The sequence below is a fragment of the Lissotriton vulgaris genome, chromosome 1_1 (assembly GCF_964263255.1).
Source record: "Lissotriton vulgaris chromosome 1_1, aLisVul1.2, whole genome shotgun sequence".
In the NCBI taxonomy this organism is placed as follows: domain Eukaryota; kingdom Metazoa; phylum Chordata; class Amphibia; order Caudata; family Salamandridae; genus Lissotriton; species Lissotriton vulgaris.
In genome coordinates, this window is record NC_141685.1 from 278,408,731 (window position 1) to 278,436,615 (window position 27,885).

The 27,885-nt window shown below is 49.9% G+C and overlaps 1 protein-coding gene across 2 annotated transcripts in view; it reads left to right on the forward strand.

Moving 5' to 3' along the window:
• The window catches only part of KIF2C (kinesin family member 2C), a 1,247,488-nt gene that overhangs the window by 234,933 nt on the left and 984,670 nt on the right, over positions 1–27,885 (forward strand). Inside the window, exon 5 of one of the 2 annotated variants that reach the window (XM_086952307.1) lies at positions 11,050–11,091. The exons of the other annotated variant lie outside the window; for it this stretch is intronic. Within the exon in view, the coding sequence (XP_086808433.1) occupies positions 11,050–11,091 (42 nt within the window). The remainder of the gene's footprint in view (positions 1–11,049; positions 11,092–27,885) is intronic. 2 annotated transcript variants of the gene reach the window in all.

The window sequence follows — 27,885 nt, forward strand, 5'->3', positions numbered from 1 at the left end:
GCAGTTGAGGCGCGCCGTCCGGTCGCCGGTCTTAGACGCCGAAGAGACGTGGAAGGAGGTCTGGCACCATGGGAGGTTCGCCAATGTCCCAGGCAGGAAAGGAAGGCGGATCACCGGGTTCGGTGTACTCCGTGGTGTATACCCCGTCACAGAGGCCGGTTACACCCCCGGCTCCATTACCGAGGGGGCTCCCTCAGAGCGCCCCTACTCCTCCTCCACCACCACTGCCTCAACCTATACCTATACCTATACCTCTACCTCAGCTGCCAGCAGACAAGCCGCCTCCGGTCCCTCCGAGGTCTGTCTCACTGCCCAGACTTCCGACCCCTCCCAAGGAGACCCCAAAGTCGAAGGCCCCGGCCAAACCAAAGTCGCCCGCTCCGGTGGAACCGGCGGATCGACCGAAGCCAAGGAAGTCACAATCACGCTCCGGATGGAGAGGGAGATCGAGGAGTTGACATAGATCCTCCACCAGGTCAAGATGTCGCCATAGGAGGTGTGGATCTAGATCCCGCACGGACTCGACCAGGACCTATTCACCGACCATGTCGGAATCCCCAGGGATAAGGGTGTCTCCGCTGGACGACATCAGCACGTTCCAGGATATTCTCCTGAGGGGGGCGGCAAAATTGGGAATCACTGTGACGGCTCCAACACCCACGACGTCCGTGATATTTGAGACGCTTCACAAGAAGCATTTTTCTCGCCCTCTACTGCCACTAGCGCCTGGTTTGGTAGAGCCTGCGGACGAGCTGTTCCTCACACCACCTTTGGTGAAGGCCGCTCCCTCCCGACTTCTGAAGAAGTACAGGGCCCCGTATTCGGACCCGGCTTTTCTGCGGATAGACCCGGTGCCTGACTCTGTTATAGTGACGGTTGCCAGGAAGTTACATGCTACCTCCCCCGTCCTCAACCGTAACGCCCAATAAGGAGAGCCGATGGATCGACTCAGCGGGTAGGAAGGCTTGTGGGACTACATCCACGGCCATGAAGGCGTCCAGCGATGCGGCGTTGCTAGAGCGGTATGACCGTGCCCTGTGGGACTCCCTGCAACAGTTCACGGAACTTCTGCCACAAGACAAGAGGGAGGACTTCCAAAAAATACTCAAAGAGGGGATGCTGGTTTCAAACCAGGTCATCAGTGCGGCTGCGGATGTCTCTTTTGGCTGCCCATGGGTACTGTCATGGGATCAACCAGCGGCGCCATGCTTGGCTCAGGCTCACGTCACTCAAGCTGGAGGCCCAGCAGCGGGTGGCAATCTGCCCTTTTCCGGGGAAACCCTCTTCGGAAAGCATGCCGATGATGAGATGGCCCGCATGAAGGCGGAGGCAGAGACCCTGACGGCTGTGGGCTTGGAGAAGCCCAAAGAAAAGAAGGCCTACCGCCCGTTCCAGAGACGGTTCGGTGCACAGGGAAGAGGACGAGTGCAGTCTTCGAGACAGCAGCAGTTCCGGATACCCTTCCAGAAACGCCAAAAGGGTAGAGGGGGACAGCAGTCCTCTACAGCGAACAAGGGCCCGGCTGGGTCTCGACCCTGAGTGGTTACTTCCCTTACATCCGTTACCCGCTCCGGTGGGGATGAAGCGTTCAATTTTTTCTGGCAGAGTGGAGAAAAATTACTCGGGACAAGTGGGTGCTGAATATTGTTTGCAATGGATACAGTCTTCAGTCTTCGGTTCACCAGCCCACCTCCATCAATTCCTCCGGTCAGCTCGCAGTTTCAACTGCTCGAGCTCCAGGCGGAGGCCGATATCCTGTTAAGGACAAGGGCAATAGAAGACGTACCTCTGTCTCAGAGGAAGAGGTCTGTACTCCTGGTTCTTCCTGGTTCGCAAGAAGGACAAGAACTAGTACAGGCCCATTCTGGACTTGCGACAAGTGGATTCCCAGAGAAGTTTCGCATGCTGTTGTTGCATCAGATCTATCCTCAGTTGCAACAGGGAGACTAGCTATGTGCTATAGACCTACAGGATGCGTACTTCCATGTGCCCATTGTACACAAACAGGAAGTTCCTGCGATTTCAAGTCGGCACCAATCATTATCAGTACACAGTACTGCCATTCGGGCTGAAGTCTGGGCCCAGAACATTCTCGAAGTGCATGGCAGTGGAAGCACAAGAACAAGGTGTTTGTCTACCCGTACCTGGACGATTGGTTGATCAAGGCCTCCTCCTTCTTGGAAGCTCAGGCACACTTCCAGAAGACGTGCGTTCTCTTAAACAAGCTGGGGTTGCACATCAACATGTCCAATTCTGTCCCGACTCCGGTCCAGTGCATTCAGTACTTGGGAGCCACCATCAATACGCTGTCAAGCAAGCGTGTCTCCTTCGGAGGAGCGACGATTATCACTCCTTCGGAAAGCTCAGGCTCTTATGACCACTCCATCTACAACCGTGAGGACGGTGTCTTCTCTACTGGGATCGATGGCCTCTTGTATCTTCCTAACGCCACACGCACGGCTGCACATGAGACCGTTGCAGGAGTGCTTGGAGGATCAGTGGGATCAGAGGAAAGGGTCTTGGGACGACAAGATACGACTGTCTCTGCATGCTCTTCAGTCTCTGAAGTGGTGTTCAGCTGAGAATCTCCTCAGAGGGGTTCCCTTCCACGAGAACATTCCCACTCAGACTATTGTGACGGATGCTTCTCTCCACGGTTGGGGGGGCGCACTCCGAAGACTTACAGATTCAAGGAACGTGGTCTCCGATGGAGTCCACGTATCACATCAATTTCCTGGAACTCAGAGCTGTTCAGTTGGCACTGAAGGCTCCTCAGTCCTTCCAGACAACTCTCTGCTTGTACAGACGGACAATAAGACCACGATGTATTACCTCAACAAGCAGGGGGGCTAGAGATCACGCGCACTGTCGCAGGAGGTGCAGGCTATCTGGCACTGGCTTCTGGCCAGAGGACTGACGATAACTGCTACCCATCTGGCAGGTGTGCAGAATGTTCAGGCGGGCGCACTGAGCAGACTGATTCAGGAAAACCACGAATGGGTCATACACTACTAAGTACTAGGAGAAGTCTTCGCAAGGTGGGGGACTCCAGACGTAGATCTGTTCGCCACCGCCAAACAGCAAATGCCGAGACTTTGCTTCCAGGTACTACCAGCAGGGGACGCTGGGGAATGCGCTATGGATCGACTGGTCGAACAGCCTTCTGTACGCTTTTCCACCCATTCTCCTCATTCCGGCAGTGCTCGTCAAGCTGTCCCAGTCCAGGGCACGGATGATCCTGATTGCCCCGGAATGGCCCAGGCAGTGGTGGTTCACGGGCCTGCTTCACCGGTCTCTTCTTCCGTGCATACGGCTGCCGTGCAGGCCGGACCTTCTCACGTAGTTCGGGGGGCAGATGTTGCACCCCAACTTCATCTTTCAGTTTGGTGGCATGGCTCCTGAGAGTGCAATATGGCCATTTGAATCTACCAGAAGATTGCATGGACATACTGAAGGAGGCTAAGTGACCTTCCATTCGGACTTCCTATGCTTACAAGTGGAAGAGGTTCTGTATCTGGTGCAAGTCCAAGAATTATGACCCGACAACGTGCAAGGAAGACGTCATCCTTCATTACCTTCTACATTTGGCGCAGTCTTAATTCCATTAAGGTTCATCTCGCTGCATTGACTGCCTACAGGAAATGCCCTTCACAGACTTCCTTCTTTCAGATCCCTGTGATCAAAGATTTTTTGGAAGGCTTGAAGAAAGTATTCTCTCCTGTCCGGCTTCCTTTGCCTTCATGGGAATTGAATGTGGTGCTGTCCAGATTGATGAAGGAGCTTTTAGAACCTATTCATAAGGCTTCGTTGCAGCACCTGCCCTGGAAGGCAGCGTTCCTCGCAGCCATTACATTGGCCCGCAGGGTGAGTGAAATTCAGGCGTTGTGTTGCCAAGAACCTTATACTGTATTTCATGCTGCTAAGGTTGTTATGCGTACTCACCCTAAATTTCTTCCCAAAGATATTTCTGATTTTCATGTCAACCAGACCATAACTTTGCCTACGTTTTTTCAGAATTCTTAATCTCCAGCGGAAAGGTCTTTACATTCCCTGGATGTTAGGAGGGTGTTGACATTTTTTCCTGGATAAGACCAAAGATATTTGTAGGTCAGACAAATTGTTTATCAATTATGGATTGGTCAGGACCGTTCTTGCTACCTCTTAAAACAGTCCATCTCTAGGTGGATTGTGTCCTGCATACAACTGGGATACCAAAAGGCTAATAGAACCGTAGGGTGTAAACCTAAGGTTCATTCCACCAGGGGCAAAGCTGCCACGACGGCTTTGCTCCGTAATGTTCCCATTGCAGAAATCTGCAAGGCGGCCACTTGGAATTCGGTCCAGAACGTTGCTAAGCATTACTGCCTAGACACTGATGCCAGGGCAGACGCTCGGGGTCGGCAGGCTTCGCTGCGAAATCTGTTCGCACAGTAGTGGTGTTATTTCTGTTTTCTCCACCGCCGCTTTGGTGTGGGGATGGGCTTGCCATTCTATTCACTAGATTAGGACTATACACAGATCCCCTACTACAGAAGGAGTAGTTTCTCTCCTGTAACTCCAGTTCTGTAGTAGTGGAATCTGTTATAGTCATAAGCGCCCGCCTCCCCGGTGGAGAGAGATATTCATGTAAGGAATGCTACAGGTCTGGCGTGTTACGCATTCAAAAAGAACTGAAAGTAAAAGGGACCTGCAGTGCATTCTGGGATACTGTGAAGTTCTGGAAAGTTCTTAAAGGCACAGTATCCTGTTCTGAGCCACATAATGACAGCCTATGGGGCTTGTCTGTCCAGGTCTTCCTCTCTCATTCCAGAGGGGTTTTGCTGCTGAGGCAAGGGAAATCTGGACAGACTTTGCTGTTTGTGGATTTTTGGTGGAATTTCTAGTTGAAGTACTGGACAGTGTAGCCTGGTTTTATAGGCTGCATTATTTCTTTAATTTTCTCTTAAGTGTCTGTGCAGTTCTGCATTTTTTAGGCACCTTAAGAGAATATTTTTGATTGCTCCGGGGCCAAGCACATGGGCGGGACTATTTCACTAGATTATGACTAACAGAGATACCCCTACTACAGAACTGGAGTTACAGGACAAACTACTCCTTCCGGGTTACCTCCGAGAACTCCCTGTTCACCTTCTTGCTGTATAATCCTCATATACGCGCTTCCGCAGTCATGCAAACATAATTTCAGTCTTCTGGCTGAATATACCCTGTCTGGGTTAAGCCACGCACTTATGGGCAGTAACTGAAGCCTGTTAATGGCATAACTATCTGCCAGTCCCAATATCATCAAACATTTGCTAAAGGCTACCCTAGGTAGTCTCCCAGCCCATATGTAGTTGTCTCAGCTAGGGTGTACGGATAAGTTTGGTTAGAGATGGAGCCATGGGGCAAGGCAATCATTTTGAAAAGGTCTCTCCGACACATCAAGAGTGTATGCTTGCCCCAGTTCTCGAGCTAGGAGTGAAGTTGATGTCTCTTTGGGTTTATGTTAAGGTCCCAGCATAGAGCTGGGTCTAGCGTGAAATGCTGTTCCTGGTATTTGAAGATGGAAGTGCTCTGCAAGGATATATTCAGCAACAACCCCCATGTTTATGGAGCAATTTATTGGTAATGCAACAATTGTCCCAGTTGACTGAGGTCTGTAAATCTGAGGAATATGTATGAGGTGGGGAGTAATGCAGTCCGGGCAGCCTAAGTTCAATAAACTATCTGCATATACTGCTGTACTGTCTTCTTGGTCCCTGTGTACACAAATGTCCTACACCTGAGCATCAGTTCAGATCCATTCTGCTAGGTGCTTCATGTGAGAAGTTAGCCTGGCATATGATGTCCACTATTCTAGTGTGCACCTTGCACCAGTCTAAACGACCCTTATTGAGGGTGGTTGTAAAGTCAACCTTATAGACCAGCTATCCTAGTGGTAGCATGGACCAGCAGTCTTAGGCTAAGACCTCAGAGCAGGTGAAGCAAGCTGTTTTACCAATTATAATCTCTTGAATACCAAATGAAAGGACACCACACAAGGTATATATCAAATATATATGTATTTATTTCGAACACAACCCCTCTGAACTCTTTGAGGTCAGATCAAAGTCCATCACAAGTTACTCAATTAGAATACGATAAGTTGCACAAATACAGTTTTGCCCTAGGGGCTTCACAAACCATATACTAAGTAAGTGGTGTAATAACCACTTCAGAAAGAGTGAATAGGCCTAGAGCCTAGGGAATCACTGGGGCTACACTAGACAACCAAAGGTAAGGAAGTAGACCTAGTGGAGACAAGTGCAGTGTCTAAACAGTCGCGAGTTACCATTGACTTATAATGGAGAACGAAGAAGTTACAAAGTTACTGATTAAGGGCACTTTCGGATGGACTACGACAAAACCCCTTTAAACCCAGGGAAGCCAGGCGCATAGGTGTTTTTTTCGTGTCTGGTTTAGTCAATGCTTTTAATGGAGATCTGTTTAAGAAGTGCTGCAGGCGACTAGAGGAAGAGTGTCCGGGTGGATCCAAGAGTGGATCGAAGAAGTGAAGAACCTGAAAGCAGAGGGGACAGTCTGGGTCACTAGCCAGGGACCAGGAAGGAATCAGGCGATGTTGCGATCTCCGGTGAAGAGGTGAAGGTCGACTCTGCAGCCACGAGGACCGGGAGGTGTCGACTACGACCAGGAGATAGATTGGAGTTGTCCCACGAAGGATCTAATTGACTGCGGTGTCAGTTTCCGGATTGGACCCAACAAGCCTTGGCAAACTCAATCCACGCAGGAAGTAAAGATTGGCTTCGGGTCAGACCAGCAAGGTCTGACTCCAGCTTTTCTCTGCAGGGAAGCTGGAGCAAGCCTGGAGCAACCAGGAAAGCAGTTTAGTTTCAAAACAGTCTTCGGAGGGCTAACTAGCCAGCGGGCTAGCAACCGAGAAGTCTCGTCGAGCTGAAATGCAAGAGCAGGCCCCACACAGCACTCGTGCAGTGTGGAGGGCTGAGCCTCAGTGCAAATGGCGCTCTGGTCTGGGGATTCTCATACCCCAATGCGCAACTGTGAGGGTGCCTCGGTAGTTGCACTGTTGGCAATATGCAGGATGTCCAGCGTGTCCGGTTCCACATCTCTTGTGTCCGCCACGGGTCTCTGCTTTGCTGTGGATGTGGGTCGTAGTCAGAAGTCAGAAGTCTGAGTCCAGTTCCTGTGTCGCTAAGTCTTCGGGTCCCGGCGGGAGCATCGGCAAAGCAGACCGGCAAGTTACTGGTGGTGCCTGTTTGCACAGGGTGGTCACTCCTTGACCACAAGGGAGATGTTTTCAGTCTTCTAGTCCGACTAGAACGTCGAAGGTCCAACAGTTTTATCAGTTTCGTTCCAGGATAATCTAAAGTCTGTAGACACAGCTCCTATCTTTATACTGATTTTAGGGGCTGGATAACCTGCTAGGTCCCTCCTATGGGCAGACCAGGGAAGGGGGTGGTTCCCTTTGTCCAGTTTCACGCCAGAGCGGGGCTGGAGTGCCCCAGCAACTGGTTTGAACTGGGCTATGCATGGAGCACCTTGTGTGCCCAGGCAGGGTCTGGAAAAGCATATTTCCATTCAACCCACCCTGTCCCAATACACTACAGGCTGTCCCTCAACAGGAAACCTATTGTCCAGGCCTCCCTTGCTGGAGTTTCCCCCAGCAGCAGGAGGTCAGACTCGTGTCTGTGGCAGCAGCATCCATTTTGTGATGCTGGGGTTCTGTTTAACTTTAACCAGGTGAAGCAGGAACATACATGTCTTTTCCCTCTAGAAGGGTGAAATGCTACCCCCACCACCAGGTGGGGGTAGCATTTCACCCTTCTAGAGGGGAACTGGTGGGGCGGGGGGGGGGGGGTAGTATTCCAAAGTGTTCCCAAAACAAAACAGGGGTCCGTCAGACATTCCCAGGGGTCCGCACGACTAGAGTGCCTGTCTTAGGGAAAAATGAAACGCCCATGCGTCCTTACAGCACACAACAGCTGTGAATACAATTGGGAGGCGGGGGCAGCGAGTAGGCAGCCAGGGGGGCGGGGCCGCAGGGGGCACATCGGCTGGGGAAACTAGCAGAACAGAAGGCCAAAGGGGCAGAAAAACAAGGAGAAAACGAGTGGCGCAGAAGGGCACAAAAAACGAGGTGAAAAAGTGGAACAGAGGGCAGCAAGGCACAAAATAATACACTGCTGTATGTATACATGTCCATGCCAATAGACCCTATTCAGGCTGTCTCCCTCTTGTAATTGCCTCTGCTTAAAAAGGCGTTTTTAAAAAGAAATTTAAATTGTACAAATTGCTTGGGGTTCCCCGGCTTCCAGTAGTGATTCAGTGAGGGTCCTCCGGTCAAAAGTTTGGGAACCACTGCCATACACAACCTGTTTTGATAAAGCCAAACCAAAGTTAGCATTAACCGCTAGGATTATAATAATGCACTTAAGAGTATATGGTATGGCTATATCATAGAACAGCTATAAAGAGATGGTTCCGAAAGCTGCAGAGGGGCTCAGCTCATGCTAGGGCGCCCTCTCGCATAAACCAAGCACTCTGCCTCCAGGATTGTTAACCCCTCCCATGCTTATGACGGAACTGCTCCGTCATGGCCCTCGGGTGGGCTGTGCTGATGACGGAGCGGTTCCGTCATGGCCTGCTCATCGCGCCTGCGCGGCGCTGATTTCGCGCCTGCGCTGATGTTCTAAAGAACGGGCGGTGCCATGATGGAACCGCTCCGTCACAAGCACAGCCCACCAGAGTGCCATAATGGAGCGGTTCCATCATAAGCGTTGGAGCGCCGTGCGGCCGCCCCACCTCCTTAGCGCTGCGGCGTAATTGCCGCCACAGCAAAAGCGTTAGTATCCTAGAAGTCACTCCTATGGCAGGTCCTATGTGTCTATATATAAGGTAGATATAGATATACTATATCTAAGGAAGGGGTGATTACACCACCTTACCCAAGCTGAGTGATCAGCCTGTGGTGTCAGTTTGGATGGCCAGCTAGGGGTGGCATAATACATGCTGCAGCCCCTGGTAGGTCTTGTATGCACCTATGCCTTGGGTACCTACGGTACACTATACACTGGCTCACAGAGGTGACCCAATACCAAATCAGGTATGTACCTAAAGTACATGGAGTCCATATTATATGAAGAACAGATAGCCTGGCGCCCTGAATAGCAGGATACCAGGCCAACTAAGTAAAAAACCAGCAAAACACTAGGCAAAAAGTTGGGGTAACCATATAGTCGGATATCCACCTTCCTACACTCCACTGCCAGTGCAGACAGGAGGGGGGATTGGGGTGGAAAATCCCTGCCTTGTGCCTTGCTGTATCCTAAAAGATAGCACCCCATTCACTCACTGCGGCCCGAGAGTTAGTAGAGGAATTTTATATATGCCTGGAATCTAGCAACTTGTAGAAAGTGTCAAAGGGCCAAGTAGAATGCCTTCTTGAAATCAATTGAACACTGCTTGTGGTTCTGCATAGCGCTGTGCCAGGTCCAGTGCCACCTACAGCTGGGACAGGCAATGTCTGGTCCCCTGTTAGGCATGAAGCCATTCTTGTCCCAGTGAACCAAGTCTCGGGTAAACTGCACAAATTAACCAGCATCTTAACCAGAATTATGTATTCAGTATTGATCTGTATGATCGACTTACAGAAGACACAATCCATCTGAGATTTGCCCTGCGTATGTATTGCCACCACATGGGCCCCTCTGAGATCATATGGTAAGGTTCCCATTCACTGAGTTAAGTGGGAGGTGTTTAGGGGGGCGGGGTGTGGCGGAGGGGGTGGGGGCGAGGGGGTTGCAGGTGGGTTTGATGGACTGTGGGAACCGAGGGGAAGGGGGCATGAATACTTGCCTAATCTTCAGTTCAAGCAGCAGCCTCAGCTGCTGGGTCCTCCAATCGCTCCAGACCTCTAATAGGCGCAATGTAGTGTCTGACATGGCCAGGGAGAGACGTGCGCACTGCAGTGCCATTCTTCACTCAGTTCATCCACTGCCATTATCCTTCTCTCCGACCCCACTGCCTTAGTTGCCCTAATCTGCAGAGTCCTCCATGCTGGAGCCCCCAGCAATGGTGAATGAGATGCCACCCTTTGCTACCACTTTTGGATAATTAGCACCATGCAGGTCAGAGCTTCAGAGCCTCGGCCACCATCTTGAGCTGAAAAGCCCTGCGTCAGTTTTTGTACATTTTTGAGCCAATATTGTGCTTGGAGCAGTTCTTAGTGTTGAGAGGCAAGAATTGAAGGATACTTTAGATTGGAAACATTAAGTAGATTTTAAAGCAAGGAGATTCAAAGAAGTGTAATGTTTCCTAGCGATCTACAGTGTCTGGTCCATTGACATTCCCCCTTGTTGGCTTCCACTAGCAACACCTTCTATCCCTCTTAGTGCTTGCCAATGAAGTCTGCTCATAAAATGTATAGCTGCAGAAGCTCGTTTATTACGGAGGTATCCTTGTAAAGCTTGGAGACCCAGCCTTCAACCAACTCTTTGAACTTGTTCTTTTGTATTATAGTTTTTAAATTGAAGTTCCCTGTAAATAGTTCGACTTTTGCAAGGTGGGTAAATGCCAGTAAAGTATTTTATGCAACGTTGATGTCCTTGGGGTGCATTTGCTTATTCCTGGCCGATGGTAACTGTAAAATGCAAACACTTTCTCCATATACAAGCCACTTGTAGATCACTGGAAAATTGTTACTGGGTTTTCTTTTTAACATAACTGACTCATCTCTGGGTGTATTATGCAGATTCACTATTATGCAGATTCACCACCCATTCTACTCATCTGACAATATTGAGACATATTGAGGATCTGTTATGAAAAATGGGGAGAAGTTGCTCATCTCAAACATTTGTGTATTTACTATACTACCCAAACTAAGTATTACATTGATTAAATGACCGTATCAGAACCTTTTCTGTCATTTTAGCAAGAAAACAAATAGTTTTTTATCCTGTCGACTCCTGAGCTTCTAGGACTAGTCCCTGACATAAGTGGGTCTTTTGGAAAATTCAGCAAGCCTAATTTGATTTCAATTCCTCATCTTAGTGACCACTCACATACCTGCTGTTGCTGTTGATCCTCCATCTGGTAAAGTAATCATTTATTTGAATTTTCACCTTAACATGCACATCACCTTTTTCTGCAGAGCAGCAGTGCTAACTTGTCCGCCTTAACTAACTTGCTCCACTTACCTTCTAACCAGCTGCCTGTAAATGTATTGTGAAGGAATTAAGACTTTTTTTCTCGGGATGACAAGTATTTCACACTAAATTTTTTCTGTTTTGTTGCAAACCCTTAAGTGCATTGTACTTCGTAAACCAGACTTTAAAAAATTAAATATTGAGCTAGTTAACGCAGACATCTAGTACTGCTGCTTTATTTGGGTTTATCCAGAATTTCAGTATGTATACCATTCAAAAGACTATGGAATCAAATTTTGGTAGTCACCTACTTGATGGCATTTTTTAAAACTGGTGTTAATTTTCACTCTAACATTCCTTTGGGTTCGGACTTTGTGTGAACTCTAGAAGTAGTTCTTTTACCTTTTTAAATAAAACAAAAAAACTGTCTTCTACTTCCTGACTGTCTCCTATTTTCACCGTATGGTCCTGCTGATTTTAGCTCTGTATGGTCCGCTGCACAAGGACTTGTATAGTGATAAATGCAGTTCTCCCTTTTCTGTGGAATTGTCAAGCTAGCTGTTTTCAATCTCCCACTTAGTTGTCCTGAGTGTTTGTTTGATTTGCTTGTGAGTTTTCATTTTGCTTTTGACTTGTGCAGTAGTTTAGGTTCAAGTCCTGTGTGAATTGTCTGCTTAAAACCGCTTTGCCACAGTTTCAGTGGATTTGTCTGGAATTGAAATATCTGCTGCATACCTACGTTATGATAGTCTGCGCGTGTCTGAAGAGCTTCTTGGTGTACACACAGACCACTGGCAACAGCACCTGGCAAGAGACTTGAATCCAATTTTTAACAATTTAAAGCTTTGGGGTTTCTGAATTTGGGTACAGGAACGGTCGCCTCTTCAGCCAGTGAGGACGTATGGGACCCTATCCAAGAGGCTGTCAAAGTGAAGGTCACCCTCACTTAAGCTGTGTGTGTGCTAGGAACTATAAGAGTGAATAGTAGAGCTGCAAGACAATATTTCCCCAGGTACCCAGTGTTCCATGTGAATCGAGTTCTCCGTCTTGGAACCCCTGAAAAATCTCACCAGATCTTCACTTTCTCCAGGTACTTTCTTGCATTGTTAGACTGAATGTTGCCCACATTATGGTTAATGTTCAAGCTATCTGTTGCATTCATTTTTGTTGCGCTTGCTCTGTTTTCGGTCACCCTTTGGATTTGTGCCCTGCTAATTTGTAGTTTTGGGTGGTCCGAATGTCACACTGGAAGGCCCAAACTAATCTAGTCTCTTCTAAGGGATGCCGTGCAGGTGGCCTTTCTCAGTTCACCGAGAGCGATCTTGCTTTGCTAAGTCTGAACTGCGAAGTCCCTGTCTTATCTTGTATTGAAAATTGGAAGCTATTTGTACTGAGGAAGAATGTCCTGAAGGCGCAGACTGTTTCGGTTAGACATCGTATTCCTCTGTGGCTTATTCCTTCATTGGGCAGCATAAGTGAATAGTTCTACTTTCCTTTCGTCTTATTCTAAAGAATTAGTCAAATTTTTTTGAACCTATGGATCCTGATCCCATGTTGCAAATAATGCCGATTCCGATTTCAAATCTTTTTTTAAAAAAACATTGTTTCCATAAACATTACATTCCCTACATGTTACTCACTTTAACTTTGACATGGAAGTGACATATCAAAAATGTGCATATGTAACAAATCCTGGCTTTTATCCAACCAACTCATCAATTTGACAGCATATCTCCCAAATATTAATATGTAGACATTGAAACCAACCATAGTAGACCTTTCATCCATGCAAAACCTGGCTACCCTCTAATGCAATAGTGTGTATTTGACCAAATGTATGTCAAATATTTACTGCATAGTTGTATATTTACCCAACATATGAGGGGACCATGCCATCTAGCTGTTTTGAGGGGAGCATTAAGCTCAAGTAGGTAATTCTTAAGGGAGCCCCAAATGTCCCTTTAGTGGGACGCTGTCGGCTGGGTAACTGCATAAAGTTAACTGTTTAAATTGCAATAACGTAAACTCCTGAGCCTGGCTTTGATTGTCGGAGAGGCTCTGCAGCCACATTTTAGAGCGATCTTTTTGCAAGTAGAAACCTATGACGGTGAATTTGCTTACCCCCTCTGTGAAGCCCATCACATAGCCCAGAAGTGCAATCTCAGGGGTAGGCAATACCTCCAAATGGATCATAATTCTTTGCAACCAAACGCCAATAGGCCTCTATCTTAACGCAGTTCCAGACAGGTGTGCTAAATCAGCACGTGGAGCTCCGCATTTACAGCAGTAGTGCGGCCTATGTGGGTTGATCTTGTGAATTCTTTCCGGGGACTTGTAAACTCTCTACAGAAATTAAAATGCTAAAGTTTGTGCTGACCATTTAAAGAAACTGCTTTGTGTGCAGTAGAAGAAATCCCAATGTGAATCTTGATTTTCATGTCTTAAATCGAGCTCCCAAGCCTTCCGGATCTGATCTCTGCTGGGAACCAGTGCCATACATGCATGTTACATGTTTAGGTCTTGCGTAGCGTGGCAGCGCATGCGCTGCTCGCCTCGCGAGATTTATTGTCCAGGAGTAGTTCCAGAAAAGGGCTTTAAGCCCCTCCCCTCATTCCCATTGGCCGGCATCACCATTTATGGTAAAAGGTGGCCTGCCATTGGAAATTGGGGTTTTTGGTGGACGCCCTTTGGTCTCCAAACGGACTCGGTGGTCTGCTTTGCGTCTGTTACAAAGCAGTTATCTTTATGGGGCCATAATCGAGGTGCACCAAATGCGGCGCCAGAAGTGCATTCCCATGTTGGACGCTAGAGGCCTACCGCCCTAACCTTTAGCCTGATCCACAATATAAATCCACCAAAGCGCCTACACGCAACTAGAGTTCTAATATTCGCTATGAAACTAGTTTCGCCTAGCAGCCATTAGCTCACGCTTACAAATTAGAGCCTTCTGCCTGGCTTCATCTTGGTGATAGCAGGCTGTAAGTTGGAAACACTGGAAGGTGCATGAGGAGGTTGTACCCCCGCCACAGATCTGTTTCTTTCACAGGTCTGAGGCGCAATCCGCCTTTCAACCGTCCGGCGGCCACATTGAGGACCCTTGCCTTGGGTGATAAACTCCGATGTTTAGATTTAGTGTTAATAATAATTCTGATTAAAAATTGCTCTATTGGCTAAGAGATTCAAGTACAGCTTGGGTGTGGACTAAGTAGTCAGTGAGTAAAGCCTTCGGTGTGCCCGCACAACCCACAGGTTTTTATCCTTTCTAGGTTTGCAGTGATCACGCCATATGCGCACAGGCCTTTTAATAAAATACTGTAGATGTTTCTTATGTTGCAGTGATTTATATAGCGCTTATTCTGCTCATGGGAAGGCTTTGTGGCGCTTGAGTTATGCGCATAGCAACAATGCCGTAATTGCAGGTGCTTGTCTGTTAATGACGTCAACGTAGGCGAGGGCGTCAACTGTTCGGTAGGGCCCTGTGTGTACTGCATGAGTGCAGGACGTGCCCATAGGGCCCACAGTATTTCGGTACAGTAACAGGCCTTCTTGGCGCCCTCCCGAGCTTCCCTTTGTTTGAGTTATGCTGCAGACTCCGTACAGCTTGTTAGCCAGGGCCGCGTATTAATGTTTACATAGGGGCGGATTTGAGGCTCCATTATAGGTACTCTGGCGTCTTTCAAGCCCTCAAAAATCCACTCAAAGACCCATTTCCCTCCCCCCAGTAAAGTTCACTTGCACCAACTCAAAGCGCCTGTCACTCACCCCAAACACACAGAGCGCTTTCGCCAAATAGCGCCGCGAGGCAATGCGCTTATACTTTAGGAAACGCACGCAATCATGGCGTGGTTTTGGCTGGTTTATTCTCTTATTTGTGTTTGAAGATTTCCTACTTAAAACTATATGCGTCTCCTTTGCTTCTATTTTATTTTTTAATTCGATTACATTTTGTGTTTATTTTATCTGAAAGAAACACGTTAGTATTAGATTCCTTACCTTAGAATATCCCCAGGCGTCAGACTGCATCCGGAAACTTTTGCGTAGCAGTACCCCTGCGCGTCGGTAGGCGTCGTCTGCAGGCGTCCCCTGCGGCTCCGCGTCCGTCGTTGGCGTCGTGCGCCGTGATGAAGTCGCTGGAGTATATAGACACCGCCTCCGCGCGCTGACGTCAGTTCTTCTCTTTTTCCGCGCCAGTTAGCACAGATCCGAAGAGCAGTACTCCGGTCTTTGACCAAGTTTTTTTGATATTTTTTGATCTCTGAATCTTCTACGGTGCCGGTAGGATGCCCGGTTTTAAGAACTGTGACGACTGTGACCGGACGATGTCGGTCACGGATCATCACCGACTGCCTCCGGTGCCTGGGCCCCGACCACGACGTGGACGCCTGCGTCGACTGCCGGGCCTTGACTAATAAAGCTAGGCTTGAGCTCCGGTTGTCGGCCCCGCGTCGAGAGCGGTCCTGGTCCGGCTGGAGGTCGAGGGAGCGATCGAGGGAGCGGTCGCAGAGCCGTCACGGGCGCTCCGGGAGTCATCACCATTCTTCTGGTTCCTCAGGTAGGAAGCACAAAAAGTCGGGGCGTCGTCATCGTACCCCCGGTCCCTGGGCAAGGCGCGTCCCCAGAGGAGATAGAGGCGTTCCTCGTGTCCATGAGGGCTCTTTCTCCTCCGGCGGGTCCCGCGGCGCCTTCGGGCCCTGTGAACCAGTCTGGGGGCACTAGTCTGGGTGCTCCGGCCCCGGCGCCGCCGACGGCTCTGATACCGGCGCCGCAGGGGCCTTCGGGGTCGACGCCGGCTGGTCAACCGGCCTCTCCGGCGCCGATTCCATCGGGGCAACCCCTGGCGCCAGCCCAGCGCGGCGCCGGTTCCCCGGCCGGCGCCGTCCCCATCCCCTCTCCGAATCCGGACGTGGAGTCGGACCGGCGTCGACGCTGATGGGGCCTGTGAACCCCGAGGAGCCGGTCTACATTGTTGACTCCGAGTATGGTGAGGATGTAGAATACGGAGAGAGGTGGGAGGAGTCCGAGGACCCTCTGACACGCGAGTGTCAGTATGACTTGTGGAGAAGTGTGGCTCAGGGGTTAGAGGCGGCAGACCCGGAAGCTGAGATCGGCCCTGGACCAGGGTTCAATTCCCCGCCTCGGCGGGTCTTGGGCTCAAAAATTCCATGGACTCGATAATTCTCGCTCCGGTGCCTTCTCAACTCACGGGTTCACACTCTGCGACTCTGGGCAATAGCTTGCTTAATCTCCACAATGGCCCCTCGCGGCGGGATGCCTGGCTTTCACCTTGTGGATACCCTGCCGGGGTTATCTCACAGGGGAATACCAGGACGGGTTCCCTAAGCAAGCACCGGGAAACCCTTTGTGGGTAGCTGTGCGCTATATAAGCTCAAATACATGTACATTTACATTACATTTACATGGACTGGACAGGTGACTTGGGTGACGCCAGTGGTCTGGATGACTCCCCCAACCCTGGTTTTGTCTCGCCTCCTACCGTGGCTACGGAGGAGGGGGCTGCCTATTCAGTGGTGTTGATGAGGGCTGCCAAGGCCTTACACCTTGAGCTCCCCGTCGCGGCCGTGAGGACTAACATCCTCACCGAGGTCCTCAAACCGCAGTCATGCGCACAGGAGCCACTGCTGCCGTTTAACGAGGCCTTAACAGACGTTCTTTTGGGCACGTGGTCCAGGCCCGCTTCAGGTTCGCCTGTTGATATGAACGTGGCCAGACGCCACCGTCCGTGTGCGAACGACCCCAAGTTTCTGTCCACCCACCCCACCCCTGAGAGTCTGGTGATCCAGGCCTCCACCTCCCAGACCGCATTCCCGTCGGCCCCGCCCGACAGGGAATCAAAGAGGTACGACCAGTATGGCAAGAAGGTCTTTTCGTCCCTGAGTCTGGGACTGCGGTCTTGCAACACCGCGTGCCTCTTGGGCTGTTACACCCACTCTCTGTGGGACACAGTCGCGGACCTGCTGCCTGAATGCCCCGCGGAGGTACGGGCTAAGCTCGGCAAGGCTATGATTGAAGGCCGAGACGCAGCAAGATATTCCATCAGGTGTGGTCTTGATACGACCGACTCGCTGGGCAGAGCGATGTCCACGACGGTGGGGATTCGCCGCCACGCCTGGCTGAGCTCCGCCAACTTCTCGGCTGATGTCCAGAATGCTTTGATGGACATGCCGTTTGATGGCAGTCGCCTGTTTGGCGACAAAGCGGACCACGCGCTGGAGCGCTTCAAGGACTCCAGGGTCACGGCAAAGTCCTTAGGTCTCTCGACCCAGCACCAGCAAACTGGTTCGTTTCGCTCCTTTCGTGGCCAAGGAAGGGGCGGTCCCACACGTGCTGCCAGCCACGCGCCACAACAGAATTATCAACGCGGTGGCGGCCATGGAAACCGCCGTGGTGGCGGTCGGGGACAGCGGCGAGGTCAGGCCACACCTCCCCCCGCAGCATCTGCCACTAAATCCTCCTAGTCCGAGCTTTCAGGCCCATGTGACACCGGTGGGAGGCAGGGTTCGCCATCACCTCTCCCACTGGCGCACAATAACATCGGACAGGTGGGTGTTGCAGCTCGTCCGAAGGGGCTACTCCCTCCCCTTCGAGACCACTCCTCCAGCCCTGCCACCGCAGAACCACCATGCGTCGGGGGACCACTTGGCACTTCTGAAAGAGGAAGTTACGGCCCTCTTGGCCAAAGGGGCCATCGAGCGCGTTCCTGGGCCAGAAGTAGGACATGGTTGCTATTCCCACTACTTTCTGGTACCCAAGAAGGACAAAGGGGGCCTACGTCCTATCTTGGATCTAAGGAACGTCAACGGCTTCCTCCGGAAGGAGAAGTTCAAGATGTTGACTTTGGCTCAGGTCTTGGCTGCTCTAGAACCACAAGACTGGATGGTAGCGTTGGACTTGCAGGATGCGTACTTTCACATCCCCGTCCTGCCGGCCCACCGGCGTTACCTGCGGTTCACAGTAGGCCTCGAGCATTTTCAGTTTATCGTGCTCCCCTTCGGCCTTACAAGCGTCCCACGGGTGTTCACCAAAGTGATGGCGGTGGTCGCAGCTCATCTGCGCAGATTGGGGGTCTCAGTCTTCCCCTATCTAGGCGACTGGTTGTTTAAAGCGGGTTCGCCCCAGGCAGTCGTCAGCCACCTTCAGATGACGGCAGATCTCCTGCACCAGCTGGGGTTCTCCATCAATGTGCCGAAGTCACACCTGTGCCCCTCTCAAAAGCTCCTTTTCATCGGAGCGGTTCTCGACTCGGCGCAGTTTCGGGTCTATCCTCCGGAACGGTGAATCCAGGATATACAGGCTTTGATTCCCATCTTCCAGCCGTTATCCCGGGTTTCGGTCAGGTTGACGCTGCGGCTGCTGGGGCTGATGGCTTCCTGCATCCTTCTGGTGCACCACGCCCGGTGGCGGATGCGGGCTCTGCAGTGGGACCTGAAGTTTCAGTGGGCCCAGCATCAGGGCAACTTGTCCGACCACGTCTTGATCTCGGAGGGCACTGCGAGACAACTGCAGTGGTGGCTTACGGACCGCGATTGGGTCAGAGGCAGATCCCTCTCCCTTCCCCAACCGGAGCACGTTGTTGTGACGGACACGTCCCTCCAGGGCTGGGGTGGCCACTTGGGAGAGGCAGAGATCAGAGGCATCTGGTCTCCGGCGGAGTCCCGGCTCCATATAAACCTGCTGGAGCTGCGGGCGATTTGTTTGGCACTGAAAGCGTTCCTCCCCTTTGTCAACGGGAGTGTAGTGCAGGTGTTCACGGACAACACCACCGCCATGTGGTACTGCAACAAACAGGGCAGGGTGGGGTCATGTACCCTTTGCCAGGAGGCTCTGCGCCTCTGGCAATGGCTGGAACGTCAGGGCGTGACTCTGACGGTTCAACACCTGGCAGGTTATCTGAACGCCAGGGCGGACGAACTCTGCCGTCGGTGCTCAATGGATCACGAATGGCGTCTGAACTCGGACGTGGCGCAAGGCCTCTTTCGGCAATGGGGAGAGCCTTGGTTCGATCTATTCGCCACAGAAGAGAACGCGCAATGTCATCAGTTCTGCGCGTTGGAGTTTCCAAGACGGCACTCGCACGGCGACGCCTTTCGGCGCGAGTGGAGTTGCGGTCTGTTATACGCCTTTCCGCCTATACCACTTCTACCCAGAGTGCTGAAGATCAGGCGCGACCGGGCCCAAGTCATCCTTGTGGCTCCGGACTGGGCTCGAAGGTACTGGTATCCCGAGCTACTCAGCATGTCAGTCGGTCCCCCGATCCGCCTGCCCCTTCAGGAGGACCTTCTGTCGCAGCAACAAAGGACGGTCCTCCACCTGAACCTGTCCAGCCTCCACCTCCATGCGTGGACATTGAGCGGCGGCAGTTGAGGCCATTTGACTTGCCTCCTGAAGTTCGTGATGTGATTCTGGCAGCCAGGCGTCCCTCCACAAAGTCGGTATACGCCTGCCGGTGGAACAGATTTGTGGCATGGTGCACAGCAAAGGCTGTGGATCCTCTCTCTGCCCCTCTTTCTGAGGTTCTTCTCTTCCTTCTTTCTCTTGCCCAGCAGGGCTCTGCTCTGGGCACTATCAAGGGCTACCTTTCTGCCCTTTCGGCCTTTCTGAGGCTGCCTGATCAACCTTCTTTGTTCAAGTCCCCTATTGTAACGAGATTCTTGAAGGGCATCACACACATGTATCCTCCTGTTCCGTTTGTGATGCCTCAGTGGGACTTGAACCTTGTTCTAACCTTCTTGATGTGTGCTCCCTTTGAGCCACTTCATTCCTGTCCTCTCCGTCTCCTGACGTTAAAGACGGCCTTCCTGGTTGCCATCACCTCTGCCAGGAGAGTGAGTGAGCTCCAGGCTCTTTCTGTCAAACCTCCTTTCTTGTCCATTCATCCAGACAAGGTGGTTCTGAAGACTAGACCTTCTTTCCTGCCCAAAGTAGTTTCTGCTTTGCACATCGGGCAGTCCATCACCCTCCCCTCCTTCTTCCCGCCTCCGCATCCTTCAAAGGATGAAGAGCGGCTCCATCGTCTGGACTCAAAACGCGCGCTTTCATTTTATATGGATCGCACACGCCAGTTCCGGGTGGATGACCAACTGTTTGTTGGCTACGTGGGTCCGAAGAAGGGATGGGCGGTACATAAACGGACCATCTCTCGGTGGGTCGTTCTGTGCATCAAAGCGTGCTACTCTTTGGCTCGGAAGGCCCATTCCACTTGGGCCACGGCGGCTACTACTGCCTTGTGCCGGGGAGTCCCTTTGCAGGACATTTGCCAGGCGGCTACGTGGGCCTCGCAGCACACTTTTGCGAGGCACTACTGCCTGGATAGTCAAGTCCGGAGGGATGGCTTCTTTGGCCGTTCTGTCCTCCAGGACTTTCTGGTGTAGGAATGTATTGGTTCGCAGACCCACCACCGGGGTTGGTATTGCCGGGGTATCTATTCTAAGGTAAGGAATCTAATACTAACGTGTTTCTTTCAGATGAACAAGTTACTTACCTTCGGTAACTATATATCTGTAAGAAACATTAGTTAGTATTAGATTCCTTACCGACCCACCCATCCTCCCCGTTCTGCGAACTGATACCTAGGGTTTAGGACATCCCTTTCAGGGCCCTAGTTTCAAATGGCACCAGTGTTGGTTCTCACATGGCTCTGCGTGTTCTGGCGCGGAAAAGCTGTGTGCAAAGAACTGACGTCAGCGCGCGGAGGCGGCGTCTATATACTCCAGCGACGTCATCACGGCGCACGACGCCAACGACTGACGCAGAGCCGCAGGGGACGCCTGCAGACGACGCCTACCGACGCGCAGGGGTACTGCTACGCAAAAGTTTCCGGATCCAGACTGACGCCTGGGGATATTCTAAGGTAAGGAATCTAATACTAACTAATGTTTCTTACAGATATATTGTTACCAAAGGTAAGTAACTTGTTCGTTTGGTACGATTGAGACAACAGGGGCCTGTAATGCGCTCTACTCTGGCCTTATCAGCCTCACTCACCGTGACTGCTCTGCCCCGACCCTTATCGACCGTTAAAATTTAAATGGAAGAGGTTGAATATGTAGAGCAAAGCACTTACAACACAGCAATGACTTGCTCATTGCAGCGGCCTCTGTGCCTGTCTGCCACCGCTGTGGTTCCGGAATGATATACTGTTCTTATCCAACACGTCTCCTTGACTTTGGAAGGATGGAGGGCTTGCCAGCCCTGCAGACTTTACACCTGCGTCTTTAAGACCGTTTTTATCCCACAGAGTTGCCTTGCCGCATAACACACAATGGTCCGTTTTGCTGTATGCAGACTGACCGCTTTATCGTTGTTAAAAATGAGATGGGCTGTAGGGTTATGGGCGCACATGTGGGATTTATGAGCCGGACCTGCACGGTATCAACCAGGGAAGGAAGGCTTTGCCCTAAAATCGGAGACGGGAAATGATTGCAGCTTTCCAGCCTGTGGCGACACGTGTGAATCAGTGGTCCCCATAGAAACTGGGTAGCGGGGGAAGACTAAGCAGGGCTAGCGTAGCGTGAGAGCTGAAGTTTGTAGTGATGGGAAAGGGGGTGCAGTGTGCTTCTGGGGATGGGAAACAAAAAACTATTTTGTTGTAGTTCACTTTACATAAAAATATTTGAATTTGAAGCAGCGAATAGTGGCAACCAATTGTGACACTATTGCAAAGGTAAAAAAAATTGTCGAGTGTAACTCTTGCTTAGAAATTGTGATTTTGTTAAAGATTTAATTAAAGCTCTTTATAGAATAGCCTTTCCCCAAAAGAAAACGCTGTTTCCTTGCTTACGATTTCAACCTGAGAGGCCGCAAAGCGATTATGCCCCAAACTCTGCCGCATGTTCCCCGGTCATTCACCTCAAAAATGGGGTAAATAAACTTTCTGAAGCGGGAATAGTGCACTAGGGGTGGTTACATGAAGCGTGGTTGTTCACTTCCTGCATGGTTCAAAGTCTTCTAGAACGTCACGTTTACCTATTGACCAGACCACTGGAATTATACGGCATGGGGAACATACTGCTGCAGATTTGACTAAATGATTTACAGGCGGATTGTGCTGCTCAGTGCGGCGCATTTTTTGTGGTAGAATCGCTTCACTGTGTTGCAGACTTCTTGCATGTTAATCCTGTCTGAGCACGTTCTGCATCTTTAGTACCAGTTTAACACCCAAATGCAGCTATAAGCAATGCAAAGGGTTTCGTCAACTTTTGGTAAGAGCGTTCCTTGTGCGGCAACAGGAGTAATTTTTGTTATAAAACAACTTAAGTTTTCAATGCTGCAATCCCGCTGCAGCTAATGCAGACATTTTGTTTTTATTGTAATCCGAGTATTGTTTGCGTTTATCACGTTCACTGGCATTCCACTTCTAGCATGTAACTTGCAGGTTACACATAGATCTCTGCAATACATGCATTAACCAAGTGAGCTATGTTTTTAACAGTCCACTGTCTTACCAGCTACGAGTATACAACCAGTAAAGCTATTTGTAGGAAGTGTCTTGACACCCACAAATTCACGTAGCTTATCTTTTGTGTGCCTATTGAGGGAGGAGTTGTTTACTCCTTTTAGATTGCAAACATTTTGAAGTACTGCCATACAAAGGACTACAACCTCACACTATTTTTATAATTTTGCAAAATACAACTCGATCATCCGTTTTAGACAATTAGCTCAAAGTTTTTATAATTTCCTAAAAGAAGACTGTCTTCTGATTAGTCGCATCAACATTCAAGGAAACGATTGATCACCTTTCTCTGAGACCATCCCCAAAAAACAGCATTTGCAATGCAAAAGGTCTCACATTTATGCGAATCTGAGCTATTAACATTGCAAATGACTATGCCTTTTATTTTTGTTTTCGTTTTTAAAACCTAAATAAGACATTTTAATTTACAATGCCTATAGCTTAAACTTGTGTAAATGGGAGACCTACTGCATTGCAAATGCTTGTTTAGAATAGGTGCGCGGCACCTGGGGTAGTAATTACTGTAGTCAGCGGGCAAAAAGGCACGGGCTCCAGAGGGAACTCTGTAATCTCTGCCTGAAGTGCACAGCAAACCCGGTTCAGGATAAAATGGTCCATAAATGTAACAGTACTGAATTTGCCCTTTTCTGTGCTGGAAAAGACATGGCCTCCAGTGAAAAGGTCTCCGGCTTATTGAGTATTTTAATAACGTGCGCTGTACCAGCTTATTTTGTGTAATGGTGATCCACAGGTTATTTATTATCGGAATCTCCGGGAAATATAATGCAGGTGTACGAGTAACTCCCACCAATTTCCGCCATGCCCACCCTAGATCAGTCTCCGGTAATGTATAAGAATCCGGGCATCAGGATGATACCAAGAGTGTGCAAAGCTACTGTGCTACAAGGTAATATACCTGCAGATTAGGTTCACCGAATCCCCCTCTGTCATGTGGGAGGGTCATGGCGACCCAACTAACCCTAGGTCTCTTTCCGCCCCATATGAGTGATCAGGTGGGACCGTAATGTGTTAAACTAGTCAGAGGCGGGATAGGGATGTTAAACATGTACACAAATCTCAGAATCACATTCATTTTTATCAATGCTACTAGAGCGAGAGGGGATGTCTCAGCCATCTTTTAAATTGCGCCTAGAGTTTGTGCACTGCAGGACAATAGTTCAATCGGATAATCAGTTCTGTATCTGTGGATACCAAAGTATTTCACCGAATCTGTACACCACTCAAGAGGGAATTCACAATTCCATTTCTTGGTGCATGAACTAATCTGGAATATTACTGATTTGCCCTAGTTAATAACCTGTCCAGAGTAACCAACAAATAGTATTTTCTCCCTAATTGGAAGGTCCTGTTTCTCCTGGGGGAGCACATGTAGAGGATAATGTTGTCCACATAAAGAGAAATCAGAAAAGGTCCTGTCTTAAACTGGAGTCCTCTATGTAAGTGACGTTCTTGTAAGTGTCTAACCAGGGGGTACATGGCTAGAATGAAAGGCAAAGGGCACCCCTGTCTGGTACCACGAGATAGACCAAAGGTGTGAGAAGTTGGCCCGATATGCAGCGTTCGCTATTCTAGCGACCACTATGTATCGTTCCAAACGACCCTTATGGTGATTGGTTGTAAGTCAACCTTAGACCAGCTATCCTAGTAGCGTGGATACGAGCAGTCTTCGGGCTAAACTCTAGAGGGCGTGTTAAGCCAGCTGTAATACCATCACATACCCCTTGAACACCAAGTGAAAGGACACCACACAAGTGTTATGAAAATAAACAGTATATTTATTAAGAATCACAACAGCCCTGTACTCTTTATGAGGACAGGGTACTAAGCACAGAACAAAAGCTCTTAGAAAATACTTCAAGTGCACAAATAAAACAAGTGCCCGAGGGCACGGAAAGTTTAGTGGTCTCGGGCGGACCCGATAAGGCAAGTCGGAAGCGAGGGACTCGGGACCCTAGAGTAAGGAGGCTATGCAGGCACCAAAATGCCGAAGTTACCTAGCCACGAGGGCTGCGGCTGCACAAGTCTTACAGGCGTCGGGGGTCTTCGCTGACGAGCCAGGAGCCGGAAGAAAAGGAGTTGCTGGCCTGCGACCAGTGATGAATAGTTCGTAGAGATCCAAGCCTGGATCAGTGATCGTTGATACCTGAAAGCAGAGGGGACCAAGTTCGTACTAGTAGCCAGTAGTCCGAGGGTACCAGGAAGGCACCGGATGGCCATCACCTCGACTAGGTGAGTGAGCGACGCTAGGCTCTGCAGTCTCACGAACCAGGAGGCGTTGTCGGCGACCAGGATGGAGGTGCAAGCTGTCCCACGAAGGTTGGTGCTGTCGGCGTCGCTGGGCCCAGGATTGGGGCAACAAGCCTTGGCGGATTTCAGGGCCACGTGGTGGGCCTAAAATGGCGTCTTGAGTGGACCAGGAGGGTCCGGGGTGCTCCTCTCGAAAAAGGGAGCAAGGGCCGATCGGGAGCAACCAGACCAGCAGCGTTGGTTGTCGGATGTCGTCAAAGAAGGGCACAAGCCAGAGGCTAGTGACCAGACAACGTGCTAAGCAGCGAGCAGAAGGGCCCCACGCAGATCGTGGAGATGCTGGGAGACTGCACTTCGGTGCTGGAGCTACTCAGGGTCGGGGCTTCTCGGACCCCAGAGCACTCACCAGAGAATTGCTTCAATGGTCGTGCTGGTTAAGAAAGCGTCCATGTTTTGATGATAGCCGGTCCCTCGAGGTCTCGTCGCACCTACAGATCTCAGCTGAGCTGACGACGTGGGTAGAGGTCAGAGGTGCCAGGGAAGCCGGTTCTCGTCGAGCTGGGCCGTCGGATCCTTGAGGAAGGACTTGCAGCAAACCGCAGAGTTCTTAGATGGTGCCTGCGGATGCAGGGTGACTACTCCTTAGCCACAAGGGAGAAATCTTGAGAAGAGTCTCAAAGTCCTTTCGTAGAAAGTATTCTTGATTCAAAGATCTAATTTGGAAGGGTCCCCGCTCCGGCCTTTATCCTAAAGAAAGGGGTGGGTACATGACTAGGTCCTGCCCTAAGGGTGGGACCAGGAAGGGGGGTAGTTACACCCCTCTCCCCCTGCTGGACTTTCCCCAGGTCAGGGGCTGCGCGCCCCTGGAACTGGTTCTAGCCGGCAGATGCGTAGTGAGCACCGGGGTGCCACTCCGCAGTCACCTTCTCGCAAAAGCCCTACCTACCCAGAATACACAAACCCTGTCTGGGACGGTGCGAACACCGCCCTTGACAGGAAACCCTTTGTCCAAGCTCTCCTCGCTGGAAGGACTCCCAGCAGCAGGAGGTCAGACTTGTGTCTGTGGTGGCAGCGTCCATTTTGTGGAGCTGAGGCTTCGTTTAACTTTAACCGGGGTTCACAGTTACGTACATGTCGTGTCCCTCTAGAAGGGCGGAATGCTAACCTCGTCGCCAGAATTGGTAAGGGGGCAGCATCCCGATTCGTATGACACCTTACTCGACATGTCTTGATAACGCGATACCGAAGTTACCGATATGATACGCGTTATCATGGAACAGCCATTGGGTCTTGGTTCCGCAAGCTGCAACCGGCTCGGCTCGTGCCAGAGCCCAATTCACACGGTTCCATGCACTCTGCCTTCAGGATTGTCAAGGCCTGCCATAGGAGTGACTGAGAGGAACTCGGGTGTCCATTTTAAGGTTAGGTATAGGGATACTACACCTACAGCAACGGGCGAGTACGCCACGTGGCCCCAGCTGTCGTGCAGCCAGTTGTGTCAGATTTAGATGGCCATCCAGGGGTGGCATAATACATGCTTCAGCCCCTGGTAGGCCCTGGGTACACCGATGCCCTGAGTTACAGGGTCTGATAAGGTGGCCCAGTCCCAATTGGAAATGTACCTAAGGTACATGGAATCCATTTTACAGAGAGAGCAGTAGGCCTGGGGCCCTGATTGGCAGGGTCCCAGGTCGACTATGTCAAAAACCAGCTAAAACACAGGGCAAAAAGTTGGGGGCAACCATAGTCAGGAGGTACCTTCATACAAAAGGAACAAAATATTCTGCCGTTTAGCTGAAACCGGGCTGTGGGGCTATTGTACAGTAAAGTTTTGAGGTCAATGAAGCTCTTGACATACCCATCCTTCTCATCACAACCAAAAAGAAAGGCCACTCCAAGGAGTCGAAGGCCTTTTCAGTGTAAAGCAGTATTGCTGCCACCGGCACCTCATGCATTATTCTTAGTAGAACTGCGAACAGTGTCCTCTGAAGGTGGTCGATCTATGAGGGATAAAGCCCAACTGGGCAGAGGAAATGATCCCGTCTAGCAACAAGACAAGCCTTGGCGTCATCTTTAAAAAAACAAAAAAACTTTTTATTGATCATATCAGAACAAATAGCACAGCAATGCGGTTAATTCAAGACAGTTGGATACAAAGTGTTCATATATTATTGTGCATACATCAGTACCATTTTGACTTGTCAGTCTAGTGTATCTTCAACAAACAAATGTCTTCCCTGTGTGACCCTCTAAAAACCAGCATGCATGCTTTTATATTTACTCCCAGACTTAGTTGAATGAGCGCGTAGACACCCAAGGTTTAATAAATTATGAAAGTAGTGTTGTAATATATACTCATGGGCTTAAAATATACCCAGTTTACTGTTATTTACTAATTCCCACTCCACTGACTTCACACGTTAGTCTGACTGCTCAGACACCCACTTGAATGAATGTTGACGGTGGGGTGTATTTATTATTAAGAGGCAGACCTTGCCACTAGAGTTATTGCACGAAAGGTGAATACCACTATTTGATGCCTCACGATTCATGAGGTGCATGACACATCTTGTGTATGGTCACTGTTAAATACATATGTTTGGGAGTTATAGGAGCACCTAGATATCAGTTCTCTCGAACAAACATGACCGCAACGTATTGTTTTGCGTGTGATTTGTTTCTTTTCAGATTTTTCCTTTCTACAAATGGACAAATGGACACTGGACTGTGTACATGGTTGGGTTTCAGTGACCAAGGGTAGGGTACACCTTAGCGTGTGTATACCGCCTGGGTCACGTTCACTGGTCCTGACGAAAACCTGGTGTTGGCGCCATAAGGTGGAAACATGTAGACTTTTTTAAAATAACTTTTTCTCACTACGAAGATACCAGAGGTCAATTTAACCGAGAACGGCATCTCCGCAAGCAATTCTTTAATATTCTCCATTTGCTGCACAATAAAAAATAAAATTAGGGAGTTAAATCTGGCCAATTTTAAAAA